Source organism: Sinocyclocheilus grahami, unplaced genomic scaffold, assembly GCF_001515645.1.
Source record: "Sinocyclocheilus grahami isolate Dianchi unplaced genomic scaffold, SAMN03320097.WGS_v1.1 scaffold272.1, whole genome shotgun sequence".
In the NCBI taxonomy this organism is placed as follows: Eukaryota; Metazoa; Chordata; class Actinopteri; order Cypriniformes; family Cyprinidae; genus Sinocyclocheilus; species Sinocyclocheilus grahami.
The window spans coordinates 1,128,232-1,153,555 of NW_015505451.1; the positions used below are offsets into that span (position 1 = coordinate 1,128,232).

At 36.9% G+C, this 25,324-nt stretch overlaps 3 protein-coding genes across 3 annotated transcripts; 2 read left to right on the forward strand and 1 right to left on the reverse strand.

Moving 5' to 3' along the window:
• Positions 1-1,454: 1,454 nt before the first annotated feature.
• On the reverse strand, positions 1,455-4,109 carry LOC107599836 (LIM/homeobox protein Lhx8-like). The gene is made up of 7 exons (XM_016291533.1): positions 4,014-4,109; positions 3,624-3,745; positions 3,321-3,541; positions 2,322-2,422; positions 2,020-2,115; positions 1,718-1,883; positions 1,455-1,531 (listed from the first exon to the last, which is right to left on the reverse strand). The coding sequence occupies exons 1-7, from the start codon at positions 4,089-4,091 to the stop codon at positions 1,455-1,457; spliced, it is 861 nt and encodes a 286-aa protein (XP_016147019.1). The 5' UTR covers positions 4,092-4,109.
• Positions 4,110-13,438: 9,329 nt separating this feature from the next.
• Positions 13,439-19,947, forward strand: LOC107599815 (glutamate-rich protein 3-like). The gene is made up of 12 exons (XM_016291505.1): positions 13,439-13,562; positions 14,493-14,586; positions 14,839-14,964; positions 15,267-15,338; positions 15,437-15,565; positions 16,345-16,512; positions 17,191-17,388; positions 17,474-17,651; positions 17,884-18,070; positions 18,600-18,805; positions 19,061-19,231; positions 19,344-19,947. The coding sequence occupies exons 1-12, from the start codon at positions 13,543-13,545 to the stop codon at positions 19,766-19,768; spliced, it is 1,974 nt and encodes a 657-aa protein (XP_016146991.1). The 5' UTR covers positions 13,439-13,542; the 3' UTR covers positions 19,769-19,947.
• Positions 19,948-21,295: 1,348 nt separating this feature from the next.
• LOC107599826 (myb-like protein X) lies at positions 21,296-24,848 on the forward strand. Its single transcript, XM_016291515.1, has one exon. It carries the CDS (start codon positions 21,316-21,318, stop codon positions 24,496-24,498), a length of 3,183 nt encoding a protein of 1,060 aa, XP_016147001.1. The 5' UTR covers positions 21,296-21,315; the 3' UTR covers positions 24,499-24,848.
• Positions 24,849-25,324: the final 476 nt, after the last annotated feature.

The window sequence follows — 25,324 nt, forward strand, 5'->3', positions numbered from 1 at the left end:
TAATAAACGTATTGGCTTGAAATGAATGGGACTCTCAAATATGTGTAAATCAAGTCTTTGCTCATAATAGGCAGGAGAGGCAATAATATTAGTCTAAAACTGGAAAGTGGCTGAGTTTAACAGTGCAGAAGACTGTGAATTTACAAGATTCGAACCACTTCCTGAACTGAGCGAGGCTTCAGACGTCATCAATGACATCATTGCTCTAAAGCGATACAAGCCTCGATACGCGCTTCACTGAAAGCTGCCGGGATTTCTCGACACTCTCCGAAGCCTCGGCACAGAACGTAACATCACTAATTATTACGTTTTGAATATGGATATTTTTCTTACAAAAACGCATCGATTCGCTACAGGAGGCCTTTGTTCACCACCCGGAGTCGTGTGAGACAACTTTTTTTTTATGGATGAGCACTTTTTATTTCACTTCTTTTGGACTGAAGCACTGCAACATCCACTGACTGCAATGATAGAGCTTGGAATAGCCAGGACCATTATTATTATAACCCCGACTGGATTCGTCTGAAAGAAGAAAGTCATATACACCGAGGATGGCTCTGGGGTGAGTAAAACGCAGCCTAATTTTCATTTTTGGGTGAACTAACCCTTTGAGCAGCAATTGATGCAAAAATCACATGAGCGATTGGTTCAGTTTGAAGTATTCATTGTAATAATTTTATAAAAACATTTTTTGTTTTGCTGTAGTTTTTCTTTTATTGAGTATTAAGAGTGTATTCTTTACCAGTTTTATGTTGTTTAAAAACACTTGAATGTGAAGTCATACAGTGAGTGCATGTTCTGGATTGTTATTCAAATTGTATTTTGAGTTTAACACTTGTCTAATGTCATTAATATGTTTTACTATTTTTGTAAGCATATATTTTGCAAAGCTTAATAACACTGTATGATGTAATCCAAGTGCAAGGATAATTTCAGAAATAAAGTATTTCATATAGACATGTGACAAGTTATTTATTTTTAGTTAAACCACATGGGATATGAACAAAACACAATAATAAATAAAAACTTTTGCTGTCAAATGATTAATCGTGATTAATCACATCCAAAATATGTTTTTGTTTACATAATATATGTGTGTGTGCTGTGTATATTTATGTATATAAAAAGCACACGCGTACAGTATATATTTTGAAAATATTTACATGTATATATTTATATTCATATAATTTATATTATTTATAAATATAATATAAACATTTTTCTTAAATATATACATGCATGTGTTTGTATTTATATATATATATATACATAATAAATATACACAGTACACACGTGAAAACACAAAACGTTTATTTTGGTCGATGATTGATTTAATCGTTTGACAGCACTAATAAAAACATATAAATTAATCCATTAAATACAAAGGTATTAGTGGCGGCATAAATGTAGTTACAAACAACTGGCACAACATTTACAACTGAATTGTAAACCGTTTAGCTGCTGCTGATTGGTAGATGTGTTGATTTTTGGGACAGTACCGGCTGATAGAGTAGAGATGATGGTGTGTGCACTAAAAACAAAAGAAACAAAGCCATTAACAAAAACACAAACACACAGGGACAAATTTATGTCATCCTAAAAATGGATACCTTTTCCATTAGCAGTTTTAGTAATATTCATCAAAAACCGGTAATAAATGTACTAATGTCCTATTTAAGGATTTTATCTGATTGTACTACATTTCCTCAGATCTCACCATCAATGCAGGTGCTGTGCAGTGCTGTAAGCAGGGATGTGTGTGAATAGTGCTGCTCATTCAGGGTGGACACGGACTGAAATGAAGACATATCTCCTGTGAGTACTGCTGAACGAGGGGGAGAAATATGCTTCTTATGACGGGCGCGACAGTTTTGAAACCAAACCTGGCCAGAAAGAAATTCAAAGAAATTACTTTTAGACAGCATATGAGCTTTCTTCTGTTGCCACATACAGTAAACCATGCTAAAATTTTTAGATGGCTTAATTTAGGCACTTTAGAAATAGCTAAAGAAATGTAACCTGAATGACGCGTCGGCTAAGGCCAGCCTGTTCAGCAAGCCTCTGAAGTGTCTGTGCGTCTGGGTTATTGTCCTGAGCAAATTGGGCCTGCATAACCTGCAAGCCACAAACATCAAAATAGTGTCAACATGGCCAGAGACATTAAGCCAGAGGGAACTCTCTAGTATGGTTTGATTACAAGCAGCAACAACATAGCAGGGATCCATTATTGCTTATATACTGAACTTCATTTTAATAAGACTTCAAACCCCAGAACTCAGTGTGTGGCGCATATTGAACTAGAGAGCGATGCTTTTGTTTACCTGTAGCTGGTCTGAAGTGAAACTGGTACGTGCTCTTTTAGATGGTTTTTGGTTTATTTCACAGCCTGTATGCAACACAACTTCAGGAGAGACGTTTTTTCCTGGAATAATAAAAGGTAAGGCAAAGGTGTAGTTATTTATAAGACATACTGAGCATGCTACAAACCAGAAGACATCAAAACCAAACAACTGCTTTATTCTTCCTAAGATGTTACTGGATTCGTTTTACATACTCTATTTTCTAAAAAAAAAAAAAAAAATTTTATGAAACAGTTTATTGAAACTTCAGACCTCGTAATAAAGGAGCTCATAATAAAGGAGGAAAGAGCAGTTATTGCTTTCAAAAAATATGCAGTTTAATGAAGCTGCTGATATGTATATGGTCAAAAATTAACATGAAATTCTGAAACCTTTAAATCAGAGACATCTTTCTAGCAGACTTCTTACATGAAATGTTTAGAAATATCAGTCAATATCTCACAATAAGGTGTCTTAGCAAGATTATATTTAATCAGTTTATGATCAAATCTCTAGTTTTAATTATTGGGGTAAAACATAATGCAATGCAATACAATGATGATTGAGAAATAAACATTCCTCAAAAGCCTGATGTATTTGATACATTTTAACTAGATTTTTCTAATACATGGATAATCAAACAAACGAATGAAATCAAATAGTTGCTTTAGTCCAGTAAGTATTCATCTTGAAATATTACTATCAATATAATATATATTTTTTTTACATTTACTTTACTTTTCACTTCAATCAGTAAAGATTTCACACCAAAAGACACGTACCACAACCCAAAGGTGGACATTTTTGGAATTAAACCAAAAATCTTCTACTTGTGTGTAGTATTTAGTTTTCTTTTCTTTTTTCAGCAAAGTTTATGCAAGATCATTTAGAGGCCTTAGAAATGTGATTATCAGTTATGATACAGCAGGCTTTATAGGGTTAAAGCGCACCCCTTGTGAGCATGCAGGACTCTCAACTTACCTTTTTCAGCAGCACCTTTGAGTTTGTCCAGCATGCTGTCGTAATGAACTCGACACAACAATTTTTGTCCAACCAAAGCAAACTCCTCGCCTGTGGACAGCTGCCTCTTACAAGAGAAGCACAAGAAACATGCCAGGTGGTAAACATTTCCCTTCGCCCTGCGCACCCAGTCTGTGGAGTGAACCGTTTCACCGCAGCATGAGCACCATGTTCGATACCTCCTGTCAAGCCATAATGGGTTTGGTTAAATACACACTGAAATATCTTGTCTGCATATGCATAATGTACATCTTTCAGAAGTACCTGAAGTAATCTAGTTTACAGAAGACCTCTCGCTCTCTAACGTAGCAGGTTGTGTGTCCGCTCAGAGTGGTTTGGCACACACTGCATGAAAGGCAATGCACATGCCAGCACAAGTCATTGACCTGCATTCAACAAGAAATTTTATTACAAACGGAGAATCAACTGATGGAATTGATCATACACTCTAAAAAATGCTGGGTTTGGGTTATTTTGACCCAGCGGTTGGGTTGTTTTGACCCAGCAACTGGGTTCAAAACAACCCAACCGCTGGGTCAAAACAATCCAATAGCTGGGTTTGTCCCTTTTTAACCCAGCATTTTTTAGAGTGTACAGCATTTCACATTGTCAATGAAATGAATAAATATTAACCAACTAAATGATCCTTCTCACCTTAAGCAGATACCGGTCTAGGATGTCCTCTCTACACCTCGTGCAAACTGCTTTGCCTTGGAAAGCATCAGATGCCATTGCTTGAGGTAGAGCAGATGGAGAAGACCGGCCATTCAGAAGTTCTGATGAACTCTGTAGAAACAGAAATTCTATTTGATCGAACATTTCAAACATACAGAAAATTTTATTGGTTCCACACAACTCTAAACTATAGTCAAACTGCGCACTTCTCTAAAGCACAGATAAACGCATTGGTTTAGGGAAATGCGTCTTATAAATAGGCTATCTAATTCTACATTTAATTCAATTCCACGATCAACATTTTATGTACATATTAAATGTACATTTTTAATCAAATGTAGCCTACATTTTTAATCAAAAATGTAGTAACGAAAAAAAACGTATCTATGGTACGTTTTACGAAAAAATATCGCGTTCGCGTGAGGCACTTGTAGGCTATCCGTAAACCAGCAACTCATCATAGGTAGGGCTATTGTCATTATTTAAAGCTTTATTCTAGGCTTTATTCATATCACATGTGTATCGCAAAAACGGTAAAACTATTTCAAATTTAAAAAGTAGGCTATTTAATTAAAACCCGAAGAATTAGCCAACCTATTAGCAAAACGTTGACCTATACATCGTAGATTCGTAGTATATAAATATGTAGCCTATATTTACCATACAAATGTCGCTTGTAACTCCTCTGCACTTGCTGATAAAATCCTCACTGCGATCCATAGACATGACTGTAGTGAATGCGCTTCGGATTTCCAAATCTCGCTCCGAAACACATGCAGCCTTTAAATGTGCGCGCTTCATCCCATAAACATCATCCACTCTCCTCTTCACCATGACAACCGCAACAATTACCAAAACTACATTTACGACTTCCAGAATTCCAGTCATTGTTAAAACACGTCCGACTCTTGGAGTAATGGTTATCTGTGCAGTATATTATGTACTTGAAATCCGCATTAGGGATTCAGAAACGGTTCACACATAATGCCTTCACCCCAAACGTATCAATTACGCATGTCAATCAAAACCTCTGAAGAATCAGTGGAAGAAGAGAATTGATTTATTTAATAACACCAATTAAAACCCCGCGTTTGGCAAAAACGCGCAACCAGAGCAACCCAAAGGTGAAGAGGTCTCATTAAACTCTTGACACTTAATTGCTGCCATTTCAAGGCGGGTCCTTTTCTTCTTCTGGTATAATTTAGGGGAAATGGTGGAAATATTTCGGCCGACCTGTGGACGGAATACATCACTTCGGGACCAAAAACAACAAAAAAACAATTTATCATTATGACGAGAAAGGAGCTTTCTAGTTATTTATTTGTTCATTGTTGGTATTTCAAAATTAAACAATAGGTGTTGGCCTTAAGCTATTTCCGTGTTAATGAGCGTTTTCATTTTAATTGTGTCTGTCAGTTTAAAAGCTGACAGACATGTGCCTTAAAACCTGCACAGTTGCACGTTTTAAGTAAACATTTGTTTGAATGTTCTTTTTATTTTCTAATTATTTTAATGTTTCAAGAACAACAACAACAATAATAATCTATTATTATTATAGGCTATTAACATTTTATTAGTCTATCAATATTGATTTATTTAATTTATAGGACTATTAGTCAATACATATAGGCATAGTTATAGGTAGGCCCTAAGTTTATGGGGTCGCTTTTTATTATTTTTAATTAACCCAATTTCAGCAATTGTGCCTAATGGCTGATATCCTAACTAGGCCTACTTATAGATTATAGGCTAACAATTATAGTAATAAAAACACTTAACACAAATGTTTTTTTTTCAGTTGGGCTGCTTCATGTTTTTTTAAACCTGTGATACTTTTTTTAGGATTCTTTTATGAATATATATATATAAAAAACAGCATTTATTCAAAATGGAAATCTTGTGTTACAATATAAACTACTGTTCAAAAGATTGGAGTCAGTAAATTTTTTTCTTTCTTTTTTTGAAAGTAATGAATACTTTTATTCAGCAACCAATATTAGAAAGAAAACCAATATTAGAAATTTAAATAATATCTCACAATATTAGTTTTTTTCTGTATTTTTGATCAAATAAATACAGCCTTGATGAGCACAAGAGACTAAAAAACATTAAAAACATGTTTAATTATAACATTTTATATATATATGTGTGTGTGTGTGAGTGTGTGTGTGTGTGTGTGTGTGTGTATATATATTGTATGTATGTATATTTGTTTTTTTTGGGGTTTTTTTTACAATGTGCCAATGGAAATTCTCGTCGGTGCACTCCGATGAGGCCTTCTTTAAAGCTTAAAGCCCGCATGATTTGAGTTAAGGGTGTCGTGATCACTTCAGGACTGCAGCGATCTCTTTCAGGCCAATCAGAAAGCCTTGTAAAAATGCCCTAATCAGGGAGTGATTGCCTTCTCCACAATCACAGCACAAATGTCCAATCTAACACTGATTGCACTTGCTGCCACCCACAGCACACCGAAACACCATGACAATCCCACCGATGCCATCTCTCTCTCTCTCTCTCTCACACACACACACACACACAAACCATTCCTAGTGTACGCAATTCACGCAATACCTGCTTATGAAGGATCATTGAAGTTTTGAGAGTAAGGCAATGCAATAAACAGGCTACACATTAGTATGGAGTGAAAATTATTGCTTTGATGATATTAATAATCTTCAGCAGCCTACAGAAAAAGGCTAGTAAGTCTTTTGAGAAGGAGCGCTCGTTGACAAACGCAAAGCAATCGAGCGCAATGGAAAGGCCTCGAGGTCAGATTAGCGCAAGTACCCACCATTGAGGTAGCCTACCCGAGGCCAGGACCTCGGTATTTTTCCAATTACAGAAGTTGTAAAATAATTACATATTCTGCTTTGGTGCTGCAAGGATAAAAAGCCAAGATAACAGATCTTCTCATCTGAGATGTCTCAGCAGGGTTGCATGTTATATATTGTCTGTGATAATATTGTAATTGTTCCCAGCAAGCAATAGCCGTAATTTCAACATCTCGGTTAAGTATAGACCCAATATAGTCCGGCTATGTGTAACCCACATCTAGCCCAAATAACCTTGAATTTGGTTTCATGTCATTTTTTGGCTAAATAACTTGTGAGATGTATGATATTCCATCATGTAAGCAAAGTAACAGCGTTTACAAGGTGTTTGGTGTCATTTCATGACATGGTCTATATGTAGCCACGATTTAGCTCTAAATTAGACGGGCTACGTAATACTCAATAAGTTACAATGCAAATCAGCAATTTAAAAAATAATTCCTTTACTGGTAATTTTGTAATGTCAAACTTTGTCCGCAATTGTTAGCCACCTCAATCTGTATTATATTTTAGGGTTTAAAAAAAAATCCCTCATGTCCAAATTCAACATGAAGGGGGGTGGTCCGCTGCAGGAAGAGGCAATTGAAAAGACTGCACTGTTCTCGGTCATCAGAGGTATGTGTATAAACACACAACATTTACTTGAGAGCTTCTCTCTTTTTTAACACACTGAATGGTGGTACACTATATGTCTCGTTTTTGTTTTTAGTAGTCATCCAAGCAAAAGAGAATGACTCCGTGTCACAATTAGTGTAATTAAAGTAAAAAATTATGTCAAGCTTTTCTTGTGCTTTTTTTTTCTTTCTTATTTGGCAGATGCTGTGATGACCAACTTCCCGGCAGCAGCAGAGTTGGACTTGAGGAATGCAGTTGGGAAGCATTTTAAACAAGAAATAAAACCAATAATTAATCATTTCCTTTAAGTTCACTGTTGGTTGTTTTATTTGTTAAAAGTAAACCAACAAAAAGATTCATCTTTTTTTATGTTGTCATTTATCCTTAAATGTTTTAATGTTAAGTGTGATAACATGTTCTTGATTTGTATTAGATTTTTTTTCTTAAGTTATTTAAAATATTTTATTTTTTCATGTTTATATTTTTATTATCTTAAGTTGTTAAAAACTCCAGATTTTTTTATCATAATATTTATATTTAAGTGTATTGTATTTATAACATTTTATTTTGTCATTCATTCTTTTGTATTTTTATCATTTTGTATTGTCTTAAGTTGTCAAAAATGTTATTTTTCTTTAAAGAAAAGCTGTATGTATGGCTTGCCATTTTGTTGCCTATTAGATGTATATATGTAGTCGTTTAATAGCCGTCTATTTGATGACTAGTCTATTCTTGGGCTATGATTAGACGTCTATTAGATTTTCACTGACAGCCCAAATTTAGCCTCGGTTTAGCCTACGTCTAGGCTATAGTTAGACATCTAACAGACGTCTTTTAAACGCAGAATTGCTTGCTGGGTTGTTTTAACGATGTGCGATTTGACATATTGTCAGTCCTTTGTCTTGTGTTTTGTGTTTTCCTCCCCCACGTGCTTTCTATGACCCAGTTTTCCCTCATGTGCAATTGTTTATTGCTCCCAGGTAGGGATGCACCGAATGTTCGGCAACCGAAATTAGTAAAAAAATCTCTTCAGGTGTTCGGCCGAATATGCGATCAAATAGAGGCACGCACTAATGCAGCAAACATGTCAGCAGTGTGAAAGTATTTAAAACTATCAGAGAAAAGCCCTATTCGGACGGTAATTGTTTCTCAGGGGGACGTAAGTGATTTTCAACATTTACAGGGGGTAGTTGGTGATTTTAATGCCGTCCAAATCCAGGATGTCGGTGTTTTTCTCACAAAAATCCCCGGCTGAATTACCTACTGTTTTTGGACAAACACCAAGGTCGTGTGGTAATTTAATTGCCGTCCGAATCCACATCGATTAAAAATTCAGTGTTTTAAACCCTTTTTGAGCACTCCCGAACACCTTAAGGTAACGTACTTCGGTGTAATTTGCATAGCCTACATATTTATTTCTGAAATGCTGGAAAGTATTTAAAAAAACAATACTTCATAACTGCTCCACCACAGTGACTGGGAGCAGAAAGAGAAGGAAAGCAGGTAAACATTCAAAATGGGTCTTTCCCAGCTAACAATTTTTGGTTCCCATAATGTTATTTTTTATGGTTTGTTTTTGGTTAGCTAGGAAATTTTTCTTAACATTCCCAGAACGTTATTCTAATGTTCCCAGAATGTTAGTTTTCGGTTCCCTGGAACGTTAATCTAACGTTCCCATAACGTTATTATAACGTCCCCCTAATGTTAGTTTTTGGTTTCCAGAACATCATTATAACGTTCCCCTAACCTCTTTACTCCGATATGAATATTATTAAAGGGGTCATATGATGCTATTTTAAAGATCATTATTTTGTGTATTTGGTATAACAGAATATGTTGACATGCTTTAATGTTCAAAAAACACATTATTTTTCAAATAATTTCCCAGCTAACAATTTTTGGTTCCCAGAATGTTATTTTTTTATGGTTTGTTTTTGGTTAGCTAGGAAAGTTTTCTTAACATTCCCATAACGTTATTATAACGTCCCCCTAATGTTAGTTTTTGGTTTCCAGAACATCATTATAACGTTCCCCTAACCTCTTTACTCCGATATGAATATTATTAAAGGGGTCATATGATGCTATTTTAAAGATCATTATTTTGTGTATTTGGTATAACAGAATATGTTGACATGCTTTAATGTTCAAAAAACACATTATTTTTCAAATACTTTACATTATTGTAGGTCCTCTATGCCCCGCCTCTCTCAAACAAGTAGTTTTCAACAAAACCCCCTCCTTTGACAAGCGCAGTCTGCTCTGATTGGCCAGCTGACCCAGTGCATTGTGATTGGCCGAACACCACAAGCACGTGTCGGAAATGTAACGCCCCTTACCATAATCGCTTCAGCTTTCAAAGTAAATATGTCGTTAGTTTTACCATCTGTTGGTGCCATTTATTGTAAAGTTTTACTTGGCCACTGGGTGGCACTGTGACAGTATAATTGTAACACCGGTGTAAGAGTGTGTGCGTTCTGGGAGTATTTGCAAGAACGAAAAGGTAAAGGATTCGGTTGGAATATTAATACAGTAGTAAAAGAATATGGTTTAAAGAGATTTGAGTACGGCCCAAATATGGTATGGGGTAATGTTCCTCCATGGATATTTCCAGTTCCCAATGTAGACTTGAAACTTTTAGAACTAAAGAAAGAATGGACTGAAAGGAATGCTGATAATATTGGATATTTGGTTCAGGAATATGTTAAGCAGAACTACTATCAGTATATACCAATATTCACTGATGGATCTAAAGATTCAAGGAATGATCATGTAGGAGTAGGAGTGTACATACCAGAGTTTGATGTAACAATATGCAAAAGAATTAATGACAAATTATCGGTATTTACAGCTGAAGTAGTAGCCATAATTTTAGGACTGCAATGGGTAGAAGAAGTAAGGCCTCAAAGAGTTATTATCTGCTCGGACTCTGTTGCAGCTCTTAATAGTTTCCGTTTGCACGGACTCTGTTTGTACGCGTTCTAGAACTTGCTCACTCATGTTATCAACGGCAGCGGTTTACTGAAGAGCCGATACACCATCAGTTCAAGCCCGAAAGGGCAACAGAGTCGCGTGACAGACACAGTGACGATGCAGTACACAAGCGGCGGTTAAGACAGCTGACGTGCTATGATTTCTGACAGACAGTTCACTCTCCTGTGATGTTAGCCTCACACACACACACACACACACACACACACACACAACGCGTTACTCTGCGCTGCGCAAAACTCCGCATTTGAACAGTCAATAGCAAATATTTAAACTAGTAACAAAACATACCTACAGTCGCTGATTCAGAAGCGCCAGATCGTCATAGCAAAGTCGGAATTTACCCTTTTTTATTTTTTATTTATTTATTTTTATTTTAATTTTTTTTATTTTTAGAAATAGCCTTTGTGCACAGCCAGTCTTGTACTCTTCTAGGTTAAAAAAACTGTCATCCATAAAATGCGTTGCACAAATTCAAAACATCTAGGTTGTGCTGTTCTGTTGTAAATAAATCTTAACCAATGATTCCTAATTGCATCTATTTCCGGAAGGCCAAATAAAGTGCTTTTGCTTTTGCACTGAAACAGCATCTCCCTGACATGACTGCATCAACATGACTGCTGTTCCTGAAACCATGCCTTCTTTCTTCTGGCACATTTGGGCGGCATTATGCTAATATTTCCACATAGTGACATAGATATGTATGGGGGCGTGTTAGAACGAGCCGTTTTAGGTAGGCGTGGCTGACTCTTAACTTTTATAAAGAATATCTCTTTGGATTTGAAACTTTAGTCTTTACAACTTTACAGATCTTCTTTATGCACCAAGAGCTTGTAACACTCCAAAGAGAAAGGAAAACTTGAAATCGCATCATATGACCCCTTTAAAGTCTCTGTGTTTGAAGTCAACTCCTCGTCTCCTCGTTCCTCGCTCCGTACTCCTCACAGTAGCGGAGTGTGACAATTATCAAGTATTTTGCAAAAAGCATTCAAAACACCAGTTCAGAGTGCCCATGTACATTAGTGAAGTCTGAGCTAGTGCGTGTGTGTATCAGTGTGCATTCTTTCACTGCATGATTCAGTCTATTAAAATTCATTTAGAATGATCACAAATTAAGACATTTGGAGTTTTTCTCCAAAAATTACCATGATTACAAATGTTATATTGATAATTTTTTTTACAATAGCTCAATAAACAAGAAGTTAATTAAGAGACGTATGTTTTAGACGGCATATTGCCTGTTTTTGCTCTATTTCGCCAACAAAAATAATTCCAAACCCAGCCACAGCACAGTTTTGCGTTTCTGAGCAACATGGTGTTTCGTTCCTGAATGATTCAACCGTTTAAATGAGTCGGTTCAATCGCAATGACTCACTTATTAACAGTGATTTGCTGCCACCTATTGACTATTTTTTCGATTTTTTTATTTCATGTTTTAAATCACTTCAAATATCAGTATTCAACGTTTTATGTTTAATATATCAAAACATTATTTATGCATTTGTAATTGCAGGTTAAATGCATTAATGTCTTGCATTAAACAGTGTGTAAATACATCGAAATGCCACTTCAGATGCAGATTCTGTGTTGATTTCATTTGCTTGGTAAAAGCCCAAATGTTTTTTTCTAATCCACTGATTAAATGTAAGAATTTGACTCGACAGATAATGGACACTTTTAGAAAAAAAAAGGTTTTGTAAAGGTAAAAATGGCCATAAAATGTAAAAATCAGTTTAAACTTTAAAGATGAATTTCTATTAGTGCGAATAAAAAAAATAAAAATATTAATGTTTAATCATTTTAGACACATGATTTTACTGAAGGCTACCAGGATAATTATAACTGAGTTTATTAAATTCATAAACATAAACAAACTATATCTCCTCTATTTCCAGTTTGTAGCGTGGATCATTCATTGCAACATTTAATCTGATGATTCTGATGTTTAAGAATCTGTTATGATGAAAAATAATTTATGCTACTACTGCCCACTGACTTGGTTTTAAACCTTTACTATTATCCAATTTATGAGCCTTAAAACATCTTAAAATGCACACATGTAAGTCAGGAAAATCTACATTTTCTCGGGGGAGCATGCCCCCGAACCCCCCTACCAATCTCTATTTTGGGACCTTGGTATTTATAAAAACCTGCGTATGGCCCTGGACACAAAGACCATATGTAAGATGAAAATACAAATTGTCCAATAAGAACGCGTAATTTTAAGCATATAAACCATGTTGCAGTTGTAATGACAGCATTTTTTTTTTATAACGGTCAAACTGAACAAGTAGTACAATTTTAGTCACGCGACCAGATTGAGAAATTCATAAATGCAAACTCCTCACCTTTCAGTGACAACTCACTTTTTTTAGATGAAAATATGTCACCTATGACTGAGACTTGCTTAGATCCTGTGAGAGTAGTAGTAGTAAAACTAGGAAAGAAAACTAACATCGTAGTAAAATGTTACAACTAAAAAACTAACATAGTAGTAAAACTAACATAGGAAAGAACATGGAAATAGAACGAACGTAGGAATAAAAAGAACACCGGAAAAAAAGCTTAATGCTTATTTTACTCACTGAAAATCCCCAGTGAAAACACTAGAGGGCGTTAATGTACAGTGTAAAAACCTGACCTACAATAATCTCCACGAAATAAACCAAATTCAGTTTGGGCCTACAAAATCTTCAAAACCATAACATTTTACATAAGTGATATGTTAGACAATACATGACATGATGTTTTTTCCCCCCGTTATTCAACATTTATATTTCAATCTAACAAGCCCTGTATTTTTATTTACATCAAGCATATGTAAAAAATTCGACTATAAGATTTAGTAATATTATTACAATATAGCACAAAGAATGCCGAGTCTTATGGGCATCGTCACGTGATTCCTCATGGCAACGCTGACTGTCATCAGTTCCGCGCGAGGAAAGGTGTTGAGTATTCAGAGCTGGGCAGACAGATGCACACACAGTTTTTTTGTCCTCTGGATTAAAGAAAGCTCTCGTATTATCGCTTGATTGCTTGGTTCATATCAAAGATCACTGCGCAGCGACAAAATGAGTCATCTAAACCCAGGGTGAGTAACTAAGCTAGACCAAGTTGCAGTGTTGACTGTAATGTAGGTATAAAATGCTCTCTAACTACTGTCCTGTCTTAGACTGCTAGCTGTATTACCAAGCAATATGCATAATAATTATGAGTTTTCAGCTTTATTTTTTATGGCATGACACTATGACCAAAAAGCTATTGTTACTGTAGAGATGAAACAACAGAAAGAGATCAACCACTCCTTAATGGACAGGCTATATTGTTCAGGCATGACTTGTTTATTGTATATCAAGGGAATGTTGTTTATTTGTTGAACATGCCTCGAATCTCTAGCTGTCATATTAATTCTATGTCTTAATTGATAATTAAGACAAAAATGAATTATATTTAGCCTAAGTGTAATTAGAATGAATCCATATGTTTAGACTGTTTTCACAGTCATTGTTTTATTTCGGAACAATTTTAGAGAGAGACATGAATTCAGAGGGGGCCATGGGTTAAGTGTGCTATCCATCCACACTCTATTCCAATAGAAACCAGACACTGGTAATGGTATCTACTTGGCCTGTGGATTGGTGTACAGGTTGTGTTGTCTTCTTTACAAACGCTGAGGGAAATCAAATCTGTATCGGAAAAAGCCAGGCAGACAAACAGTCGAGCATTTCCAAGACTACACTTGACACAGATATAGAGTGCTCACCTCAAGCTGAAATCCTTGGCACTGGTGGCCTTGGGGATCACTGAATCATTCCATCAGTCTGGTCAGGCCTGTCTTTACATTACAAGTCCATCATGCCTGGGATGAGATGTATGAATGTTACAATGTGCCTGGCAGCAGGCCGGTTTCCTCTGGGATTGCAGATACTGACAAAACATTTTTTTTAAATTCAAATAGTGTAACATCTTAACATTAACAAAGTTCAGGAATACAGTGTTGGTAATGTTTTTGTCCATGTAGTCTTATTTCAGCTTACAATAGCTTAACTGACAAACATCTGACTGGATACTTCAACAATGCAAGAATACGAAGACATCTTCAGAAAGTCGGCCTGGTATGTGCACATTTAAGATAGTCAAGCTAGAAAATTATGTTATGATTGATTATTCATTGAGATTAACCGAGAGTTTAGATCATTTGAAAAAGTTTAAATATTTACAAACTAACATACGTTGAGCTTGAGTTATAGAATGTGATTCTCATAATGATCACTTTAGATAACCTGTTAAAAGATGAAAGGAAAAGCACTTTTTTTTAATACAAGATCAGCTGCATCAGTCATTAAATGCAGGTGCATGTGCTTCAGATCACTCGGAGCGGCCGGATTGTTCCTGATAAGGAGTACAAACACAAGCTGATCCAGCGAGCGCATCAGAGACATGTGAGGGAGTGTCTAGCTCAGGCCATCTTTCACAAGGTGCTAGACATGGAGGTGAGAGCATTATACAGTCCACAGGTGCTTTATCAGACGCTCTATTATCCTTGGCCATTGTGTAGTGTCAAAAAGTAAGGTTACTTATGTAAGATATTCTGCTCACATAATCTGATTTTTACAGTATAAAGGCAGTATTTATGAAACCTTTAAACAAATACAGTTAGTTTAAATGAAGCACAATTAGTCATTTTAATCTAGACGTCTCATAAAATCTATGAAATCCTGTACTAAAGCAAAAAAAAAAAAAGTTTTTCCATAGATTCTCTATAAGATATTTCACTTTTCCGCTGTTTATTCAGCGCCTTCATCAAACTGAGATCAAGAGAAAACTTGGGGAATTTGCACGGAGGGAACGAATCCACAAAATGAAGGTTTGTCTTTTTACAGAACTCCTTTCAGACTCAAAGTGGCCTTGGTGACATGATAATAAAGTTCATTATGTGATTCAACTTTTTGTATTTTATGTTAGGCTGAGCGCACCAAGAGATATGAGGATGAACCAATGCTAATGCTGTCACCTCGGCCACCCACAAGGCCAAAGATCTCACACGCACGGCATTCTGGGCCGGAGGGAGAGCATTCTGAGTCAACAGAATCTGTGAGTGGCCTATTTGAGTGTATAATGGGTAAAATAGCTTTATCAACTAACCATTTCCTTTTAGTTTACATACTGTAAATTACAATTAGTAGGTACCCCCTCCATAATAAAATGTGCTTTAATGCTGTATTATAAATAACTGTTTTCCTAGTCATGTGCTGTCAATACATTTTCTGCCACTTCTGCAAAAAAAAAAAAAAAAAGATGATTTTAAATCTGTTTGCGTTTATTCTAGATAGTTACCCAGCTAGTCCTAATGGTTGCTAAATTTGCGGATTCAGATCACTGATGGCTCATCAGGCTCTGACATGTTTAACAGAAGGGGATATGAAGTGTTGTGGTTGTTCCCATCATGGATGTTTGCCTGTTGACGTTTTAGGTGCCAGCAGAGTTACTGCTCCAGCAAACTGATGACACATGAGCTTTATTGTTTGCTCTGATTTCTCTGAATACTAAGGGTCTGAATACTTAGGACCATGTGATATTTCAGTTTTTCTTTTTTAATCTGCAAAAATGTCAACAATTCTGTGTTTTTCTGTCAATATGGGGTGCTGTGTGTGCATTAATGAGGAAAAAAAATTAACTTAAATGATTTTAGCAAATGGCTGCAATATAACAAAGAGTGAAAAATTTAAGGGGGTCTGAATACTTTCCGTACCCACTGTATAACTCCTTTTCTATAATGCACAAGTGATACATTAGTAGGACATGTCACAAACATGTATATTCAGGTATTATATTTCAAATTTGGTAAATTAGTTATTGTCATACTCCTGTAGCCGAGTTCCTCCAGGCCAAACACAGCTCCAGGGAAGATGCAGAGGCCTGTTCGACTTAAGCCCCTAAACAGCAACAGTGCCACGGCCTCTCTGAAAAGATCCTCCCCTCGACACAGGCCCCGGGACCGGGACTCCTCCAATGACACCGATCAGCCCCTCAGTTATACAGTGAGACCATCTTGAGATCCTAATACATGTTCACTTACAAAGCCCCTTATCACGGGTCACTTACAAAGCACAAATCACACTCAAACGTCTAATATTACTAATTTGCATACTGCTGTGCTAAAGTATTAAAAGAATCAAAAGATTTTGATATTAATATTATAAATAATATTATAAATATTGTCTTTTTAATTAATTTTACTGTAAGTCAACAATTGTTTCTCAATTTGTTTGTTTTATTTCTTATACAGATTTTTAGGAAAAACAAAGTTTTATAAGCACTGGTCTCCAGAGCAATAAACTAGCAACCTTAGAGCATTGTTATTTTAGTATCAAGATACTATTATAGTTTTTATTAATATTTTGAATCATTTTTTATTTTTATATTTACTTTTTTATTTTAATATAGAAGTTTTTGTAATTTTTTATTTGAATATATATGTACTGTATGTGTGTGTGTGTCTATATTTATTTTTTATCAATTTTTAATTTTAGTACATCACGTTAAGCTAAATTAAAATAAACTAAAATGGCAACTAGCTGAAAAAAATGTTTTATATTCTTATATTTTAGTTCATGTTTATTTCAAGTAACAAACATATTTGTTTTATGATTTTAAGTGTAGTTATAGTAATAACTCTATAATAACTAATATTTCTGTCTCTCTGGGTTGTTTTATAGCTGGACAGAGATGCCGTGAAACAGTTGACAACAACAGACTTCTCTAGCACTGTCTCGCCCTACCGTCTTCCTGTCATTAACAATTATGTGACCCCTGTGCCGCCCCTCACAAAGAAAAAAGAAAGAGGGCCGAGAACGAACGGCACACTCAGGGGTCGAAAGTTAAGACCCACTACGGCACCAACAGCTGCTACAGAGGTCAGTATATTGAAGTTATTTACATTGAAATAAACCTTCACTTACAAATATTCTATTATACGCTATGCTATTCCTCCGTCTGCAGCCGTCTTCTCTCCAGAGGACATCAGCCCAGAGTAAAGTATTAGTAAGCATGGTGTACTTTGGGAAGAGTGTTCACCTGTCCCATGATCTGATGGACCTCAGAGATGAAGTGAAGCTCTTCCAGCAGCACTGTGGAGGAGAGAACCTGTGTGTCTACAAAGGGAAGCTGAGAGAAGGAGGTCAGTGTAGGTCTCTGTACATCTGGGCTTTGTAATTCATATTTTAAGGACACCATGAATTGAGTTACACTATTGATCTGGGGGCTTTTTGATAATAAGTGGTTCTTACCTGGTAGTGTCGCATATATTAGAATATATTATGCATATATTATGTGATTCTCCTCTTTGATTATAAGACACAATCATCAAAGGCAAATGAAAATTAACATTCTTTGCTTACCCTTACTTGTAGAAGTGTTCCAGTTTGTGTCAAGACGCCACCAGGGATTTCCCTTCAGTCTTACCTTCTTCCTGAATGGCCTGCAAGTGGATCGGCTCAGCTCCTGCTGTGAGTTCAAACACAGGAAAGGTGCTCGGCTTGGGGGCAGACATGGACACTTTGGATTTTGCGGTGTGGAAGGAGCCTCTCCATGCTACAAGTAATGAAAATATATTTCAGTATATATAAATTTCAATTATATATGTACATACTACCGTTCAAAAGTTTGGGGCCACTAATTCTTTTTTTAAATAATACTTTTATTCAGCAAAGATGCACTATATTGATCAAAAGTGAAAGTAAATACATTTATAACAATAATAAGTTATAAAAAAAGTGTATTCCCCAAAATATTAAGAAGCACAAAAAGCATATCAGAATGATTTCTGAAGGATCATGAGACACTGGAATAATTGCTGCTGAAAATTCAGCTTTATCACAGGAATAGAATGTATTTTAAAATATATTATAACATAAAACAGTTATTTTAAATTGTAATAGTATTTCACAATATTACTATTTTTACTGTGTTTTTGACCAAATACAGCCTTGTTGAGGATAACTTTAACAAAATCTTACCGACCACCACACTCCCTATTTATCATTATTAGCTTTGGCTATTGAAAAAACCCACATTGGTCAACCACTAATCAAGATGCGTTATGGTTTTGTACGATGTCATTCTTCAGGTGTATTATTGCTATGGGCTTGGACAAAAAACCCACCCCTCCTCAAAAAAGAGTGAAAGAGGAGCTGCCAACCACAAAATCCTCTGATGCTAAGGAGGCTACAGATGTAGATATAGAAACACATTCCAATGCAGAGCATGACACGCCTCAGGAAATGGAGACAGAACCTAATGGAGAAACAACACGACAGAAAAAGACCAAAGACGGTACAAACTCTGAGTTTGCTGATTTCAAAAACACAATCTTTAATTGATGCCTCTGCAGGTCTATTGTACTATGCAGGTTAAAAAACATGGTCTCATCTACTTTAGTTAGTAGTAGAAGAGCAGTAGAGCATGACTCTAGCCAACCAAGGCCATGGGTTTGAATCCCATAGAACACATATACTGATAAAATGTGAAATACACAAAAGTTATTTTAATGCATCTTTAAATGAACATTTATGTTGTGCTCTCATATAGACTATGAGGAGGACTTTGAGGCAGATGATGAAGGGCCAGTTGAAGATGGTGATGAAGTAGAGGAAAATCCATCACCTGCTGCTAATAGAGAAAAAGAAACTGAGACCAGGAATGAAAATGATATAAATGAAGAGAAAAGCAACTCTGACAGTGATGTTGCCAGTATGTCTAGTACGTATTACTTTATGGTCACACTTTTCAGCAACATTTGTCAACATGTAATATGAACTATCTGTGTTCTTAAACACCTAATACTCACAGATTATTTGTCTTCTTCCTTCAGAGGTCAAAAGGTCATCATCTGTCTCATCTGGTCGAACGTCCAGCTTGTCCAGCAGTGACAATGACAATAGTGAAAGAGAAATTGTGGAGGGCTCCAAAGAAGTCACCACTGCTGATGTTCCAGAGGAGAGCATACATGCAGAGGAAGTTCTCACCACAGCTGAGACCAAACCAGAGGAGACAGAGGCCACAGAGTCCAGCGATGTTACATTTCCTCAAGCTGCAGCGGAAGACTCTGGGACACAGGATAGTCCAGGGGATGGCATGGAGAAGAGCGACCTGGAAATGTCAGAAGACACAGACAAGAAAGAGGGAACTGAAGGTGAGCAATCTGGGGAGGATGCCAAACCTGAAGATAAGCCACAAGAAAATGAGCCGGAGAGAGGTGAGTGTCTGCATGAAAATAGTGCTGTGTGCCTGTCATGATCTTTTGTGTTTATTCATGATAGCTTTTACAACATCAGAACTGGAGGGTCTGTTTTATGCTATTTACAAATAAACTAGCTGGGATTGGTGCAAGATAAACAAAGTGTTCAGTTACTTCACACTGCATTTTTAATTAAAGCTGAAGTGTCATTTGTCGGATGTTAAAATACTTTCTCCTATCACAGCTTAATATGCAGAGACATCTGTTTTTACATTTTTGTCTATTGGCACTACAGGCACAGAAATGACACATTTCAGTTTTAACTTATGAGCATCTTTTATTACTCTAATATTACCTGAAAAGCTTTACTTGCCTTCACCTGAGGAGAGGAAATTACATTTTTTGCAATTACATGACCTCACTAATTACTCGAGTTCTGATTGTGTTAAAAGCAGAACATATGTAACATAATTCTCTGTGTAATTGTCAAGACCACTGAGAGCCCAGTTTGTTTAACTCTATGTGGTCTTGCAAACAGCATTGTATTGATTGGTTTGTCATCAAATGTCTTTTTAATAGCATGTTATGTGTGTTTCCATAAGCATACTGCTCTGTATAAACTGATCTGTCTTGACTTTCACAATTCATCAATGTTTAGACATATTTTTGAGCTACTTATATTTCATAATATGACAAGTGCACTGCAAAGCAATCTATAAACAATCTATATAGTATGCATTACGTGTTGGCTCTTGTGGATTTGTTTAAATGCTGGGAATACAGAGCAGTGTTTCTATTTGTGATTTTGTGTTAAGTTTCTGATTTCAGTGTGTGTGAATCAATGTGCATCTAAACAGTTTTGATTTGTTTTCTGTCACACATGATTAAAAACACTGTTTTGCTTAATTGGTACACTTCACGTGTTGTGTAAAATACATGTGTATTCTCATCAGAGACGGTTATGGATCCTTTTTGGACACCCGTCCTGTGTGATGAAAGCATTTGAGTGATTGTTTGCTGCATGTTGTGTTCCCAATCAAAGGGTTTGCTGTGTTTGTGGTAATAAACGTTTCATTTACACTATTATTTTGGTTTCATTGCTTTCTGTGTTTCATTTCTAAATATGTTTAACATGAAATGCATCCCACTAATTGTGACTGTTATTCATTTAGTTAATTCACAAGGTAACATTAACATTTTGTTATGGATGTCATATGTCTGTCTCATTCCCCGTGACTGTAAACAGCCAAGTCAATGCAGGAGAAGTTGGTTGAGGCCATTTTGAAGGAATCTCAATGTAGTTCAGAGCCAGAGTTTAGTGATACAAGCACAGAGGAAGATGAAGGGGCCTCAGTGAAGACCCAACAGGATGGCCAAGGTAAAAAAAAATAATCGTCTTTTAATTAACACAGTCCACAGATCATATAAAGCTCAACGACATTTATTTACAGAGTTATTTATTTCCAAAATGGCACTAGTAAAGATACATTTTTTTACACAACAAATGAGTATAAATTTATATTAAAATATTGACAGTTTTGTGTTTGTAAATATGTATAAATTTGAAATGGTTTAATTATAAATGCTCACTTTTACAGAAACCGCAATGGCTGAAATCACTTCGCCACAACCATCAAATACACGGGATGACATTTTGGATGAAAGTGAAGCCAACACACAGGAAGTTGTGTGTGAGGAAAGGGTGCATGATAATGTTGAGAGGTGTCAGCCTGCAGAAGAGACAAATGGACAGGAACCTCATTTCCACACAGAAGAAGTAGTACAAGAAATCATTGAGACTCGGGAGGGAGCAGAAAGTTTAGACAGGGCGAAAGAACAAAGTGAGAGTACAAATGAGGCTGAACAACAAGATAAAAGAGAGGAAGTAAAAACTGAAACTGAGGAGGCAGAGGAGAAAGTTATGGATGGAGATGATACAAATGCAGAGGTTAATACAGAGTCTAAAAAAGACAAAGAATCATTAGTACAAGAACCAGAGAGACATGCTGAAATGTTGGACACTGGAAATACAGACACTGAGGTCTCAGAGATGGATGGAGAGGGTCAGGCATCTCAGACAGAGAATGGTACAGAAACAGGTGCAGGTGACACTGAGAGGCAGCGAGATGCTGATGACGTAGATCAGAACATAGAGAGGAGGAGCAATGGACAGACAGACAGAGATGAAAGAGAAGACCTAGCAGATGAGGCTGAGGTTGATAGGTCAACTGGGGAAATGGTACAGGAGACAGATGACAAGGTTGATGATGGTAAGGTGGAAGATGGAGAAAAATCTAGTGAAGATAAGGCAGAGGAAGAAGCTGCAGAAAAGCTAGAGGTTCAGGATAGAAGTGAAAGTCTGGGAAAAGAGGAGACAGAGAAACCTGGGGATGAAGAGACCCAAGATGGTGAGAAAGAAAATGAGTTAGAGGGTGGCGAAAATTTAAATGCAGAAGAGAAAGAAAATGAGAACAGTACAGAAAAATTTGAATATGGTGTGAATGATGAACATAAAGAAGGTGAAGCTGAAGAACTGTCTAGTGAGACTGGGAATAGACAAAATGAGTCAGAGGCTGTTCAATATGTGAGGACACAAGGTAATAATAAAGAGGATGATGAACAGAGCGAAACAGAAGATGAACAGGTTAGAAACAAACTTAGTGTTGAGGCAGAGGAAGAAGGGCAAGAGAAGCCAAACAGTGAGGATGATAATGGAGGAGAAACCGAAAAAGTGAAAGACAAAACAATGGAAGATGGGGCTCAGAAAGCGGAAGAAGAAGCAGAGATGGAGGACCAGAAGATAGATGAGATGGCAGAGGGAGCAGATAGAAATTGTGTAGAGAATGAGCTAGAAACGGGTGAAAAGTTGGTAGAAGAGCCAAAGAAAGAGGTGACAGATATGAACAAAATTAGTGAGAATACTTTAGAGGCAGGGGATGGAAAAGAAGAGGCCGTTTCTGATGAAAATACAGCCCAAAAACTAGAGGTCAACTTTGAGGACCAAAATGAGGAATCCGTTTCACAGGAAGAACAAAATGAAGTAGGTTCGAGGGGGGCACTCGATGATGACACAGAGGCCAGTACCAAGGAAGAAGTGGATGAACCTGCTGGGGTGAATAATGACCTGCTAGATGCTGAAAATGGAGAGAGACAAGACGTCAGTCTTGAAGAGGCTGAGAAGGTAGAAGAATATCTCCAAGAGGAAACGCAAGGTAAATCAGAGGGTGAGACAACTGGTGATAGGGCTCAAGAAGTTATAGATGATAATGAAAAGCCAGAAACTGATATAGATGCGAAAGAAGAAAAAAAACATGATGACAACGAGCAAGAGATTGAAAACAAGTCAGATGCTGAACTTGTTCCCTCAGAAAGAGAGTCTCAGTTGGGTGATGAACATGAGGACCAGGCCAGTGACAATCAAAAAGCAGACAAAGAAGAGGCTAATAAAGAATCAGAAACATCTGCAACAACGTTCATAGAAAACGTAACCGCTCAGAGAACACAGGAGACAATCAATAAGGATACAGAAAATGACATTGTCTCGGCAGATGCCAAAGCACAAGAACCAAATGAGTCAGAACTGAAAGGTACTGACAATGAACTGAGAAGTAGAGATGCTCCTGAAGTAATGGATGGTGATCCAGTGGAACCTTTGGAGAGGAAAGTGAATTCTGTAAATAATGATGGTGGCTCATCTGTTTCCCATTCACTGAAATCACAGCCTGTGGAGAAAGTCAAAGATCTAGTTCTGAGCATCGATTCAGAAGATCTGGCCATTCATTCAGAAGCTTTAACTAAAGCAGCTGGGGTGGATCTAGTAAGTAACTGGATTAACATACACCAAGAATCAAGGTATTTTCAGACATGTATCGAGCCTCTTGATGAAGAGGGTCTTATCTCGGAAGAAACCGAGGAGAGGCTAAATGGTGAAGTAAATGCTACAGACGCACCAACAAGTACTGATATCGAGGGCCTTGATGAAACACTCAAGAGTGGAGATGAAATTGCAGATGAAACTCCTGCAAGGAAAAATCTCAATGAGAACACAGAGTCTGTAGTTGAAAGCTTGAAAACAGAGACCAAAGCTGAAGCCATAGAAGCAGATGCTCACAGTAATCACTCCAAAGACAGCATACATACCTCAACCAAAGATGAAAGAGTCCAGGAGGCTGGAGATGCTAAAGGTTCTTTGGTCTCTACTTGGTCAAGACAGAGTAATGAAGAACAGACCAATCAAAAAGACATTGCTGGACAGGAAACTTCAATATCAGATGATGTCATAAACCTAGGGACAACAGCAACATCTGAAGACATTCAAGAGCGAGCACCATCTGAATCTGAACATCAGGATGTACCGACGAATGTCGACCTAAATGGAAAAGAGTCAGAAAGAAGTAATCAACAAAATATGACTGATGAAACCACGCATTTATCCCAAACAGAGGAAGCAAGTAACAAAGAGACCCTGGAGAGTTCAGAACACAATTTGCAACCTGAACATGTATCTCAGACAGAGTGTATCGAGCCTCAGAGTCCAACAATCACAGTAATTACAGACCTCAAAATCATTAATAAATCGGAAAACGGAAGCCAAGATGACACTGCAAGTGTAGACTTCCATTCCAGACAGTCGGATGGAAACAGGAGAACGAAAGTAATCGATGGTCATTTAAAACAGACTCTCAGCAGCAGAGACACTTTAAGCACTTTCTCGTTGGACGAAGCAAGGTTTTTTGGGCCCGCAGGATATCCAAGATTAACAACTGCTCACACGGAGAACAGTTATTAGAACAATAGTAAATCCTTCAGCTAACCCAGGGGTGTCCAATCCTTCTCCTGTTCCGCCGAGTTTAGGTCCAACCCCAATTACACATATCTGAACCAGTTAATCAGGGTCTTCAGGATTACTAGAACTTCCAGACAGGTGTGTCGGGGCAAGTTTGAACTGAACTCTGCAAGACATTGGCCTTCCAGGAGCAGGATTGGACCCATATTAATGGGTTTACAATAGTGGCACTTCCTTTTCCTTATCAGAGACCCATAGTGAGTCCTGTGTGCTTGGTAGAGAAGCTATCAACAGCCCACTGAAAATAGACACCGTAGGACTCGCACAGCACAAATAATTTAATTATTCATGATGCAGAGCCCTCCAGTTGGTCAGGCTGCACTAGCAGTATACTGACATACTTCAGAACTTAACTAAGAGAATTGAACTAAAACCTCAATGCTTGCACTTTCCTCTGTGTTCCTGATTAGTATCCGGAACACTTTAATATGCAGATGCATAGTGTGATGTGAATGACATGAACACCTTGCTGATTTTTGGCACTAGTTTAATGGTGTTCTTATGATTTTACACTGGATTAGTTCACATACTATGATACCTTCTTTGTTTCTTGTCATATTCATACAGATCATTGTTAAAATCAAAACTTGAGATGTTTCGATCCCACAAGCAAGGCGAGATGTTGTTAGTTGACATCAGTCATGATCTTGTCAAGTTCCTGTTTCACATGCTGGCTTATTTGTCTAAAAAAGCTGTTAGCTTTTTTTTGAAAGTAGAATAAAATACTGAAATACACTTATTTGTCCTGCTCTACCAGATACTTACTCGA

Coding starts and splice junctions, on each gene's coding strand:
- LOC107599826 (XM_016291515.1), top strand. CDS start 21,316: ATGGCTGAAATCACTTCGCCACAACCATCAAATACACGGGATGACATT.
- LOC107599836 (XM_016291533.1), bottom strand. CDS start 4,091: ATGGCATCTGATGCTTTCCAAGGCAAAGCAGTTTGCACGAGGTGTAGA. Junction 3,542..3,623: donor TGTAAACTAGATTACTTCAG/GTACTTCTGAAA, acceptor ATGGCTTGACAG/GAGGTATCGAACATGGTGCT. Junction 1,884..2,019: donor TTAGCCGACGCGTCATTCAG/GTTACATTTCTT, acceptor CTTTCTGGCCAG/GTTTGGTTTCAAAACTGTCG.
- LOC107599815 (XM_016291505.1), top strand. CDS start 13,543: ATGAGTCATCTAAACCCAGG. Junction 17,389..17,473: donor CACCAACAGCTGCTACAGAG/GTCAGTATATTG, acceptor CTCCGTCTGCAG/CCGTCTTCTCTCCAGAGGAC. Junction 18,071..18,599: donor GGAGCCTCTCCATGCTACAA/GTAATGAAAATA, acceptor GTCATTCTTCAG/GTGTATTATTGCTATGGGCT.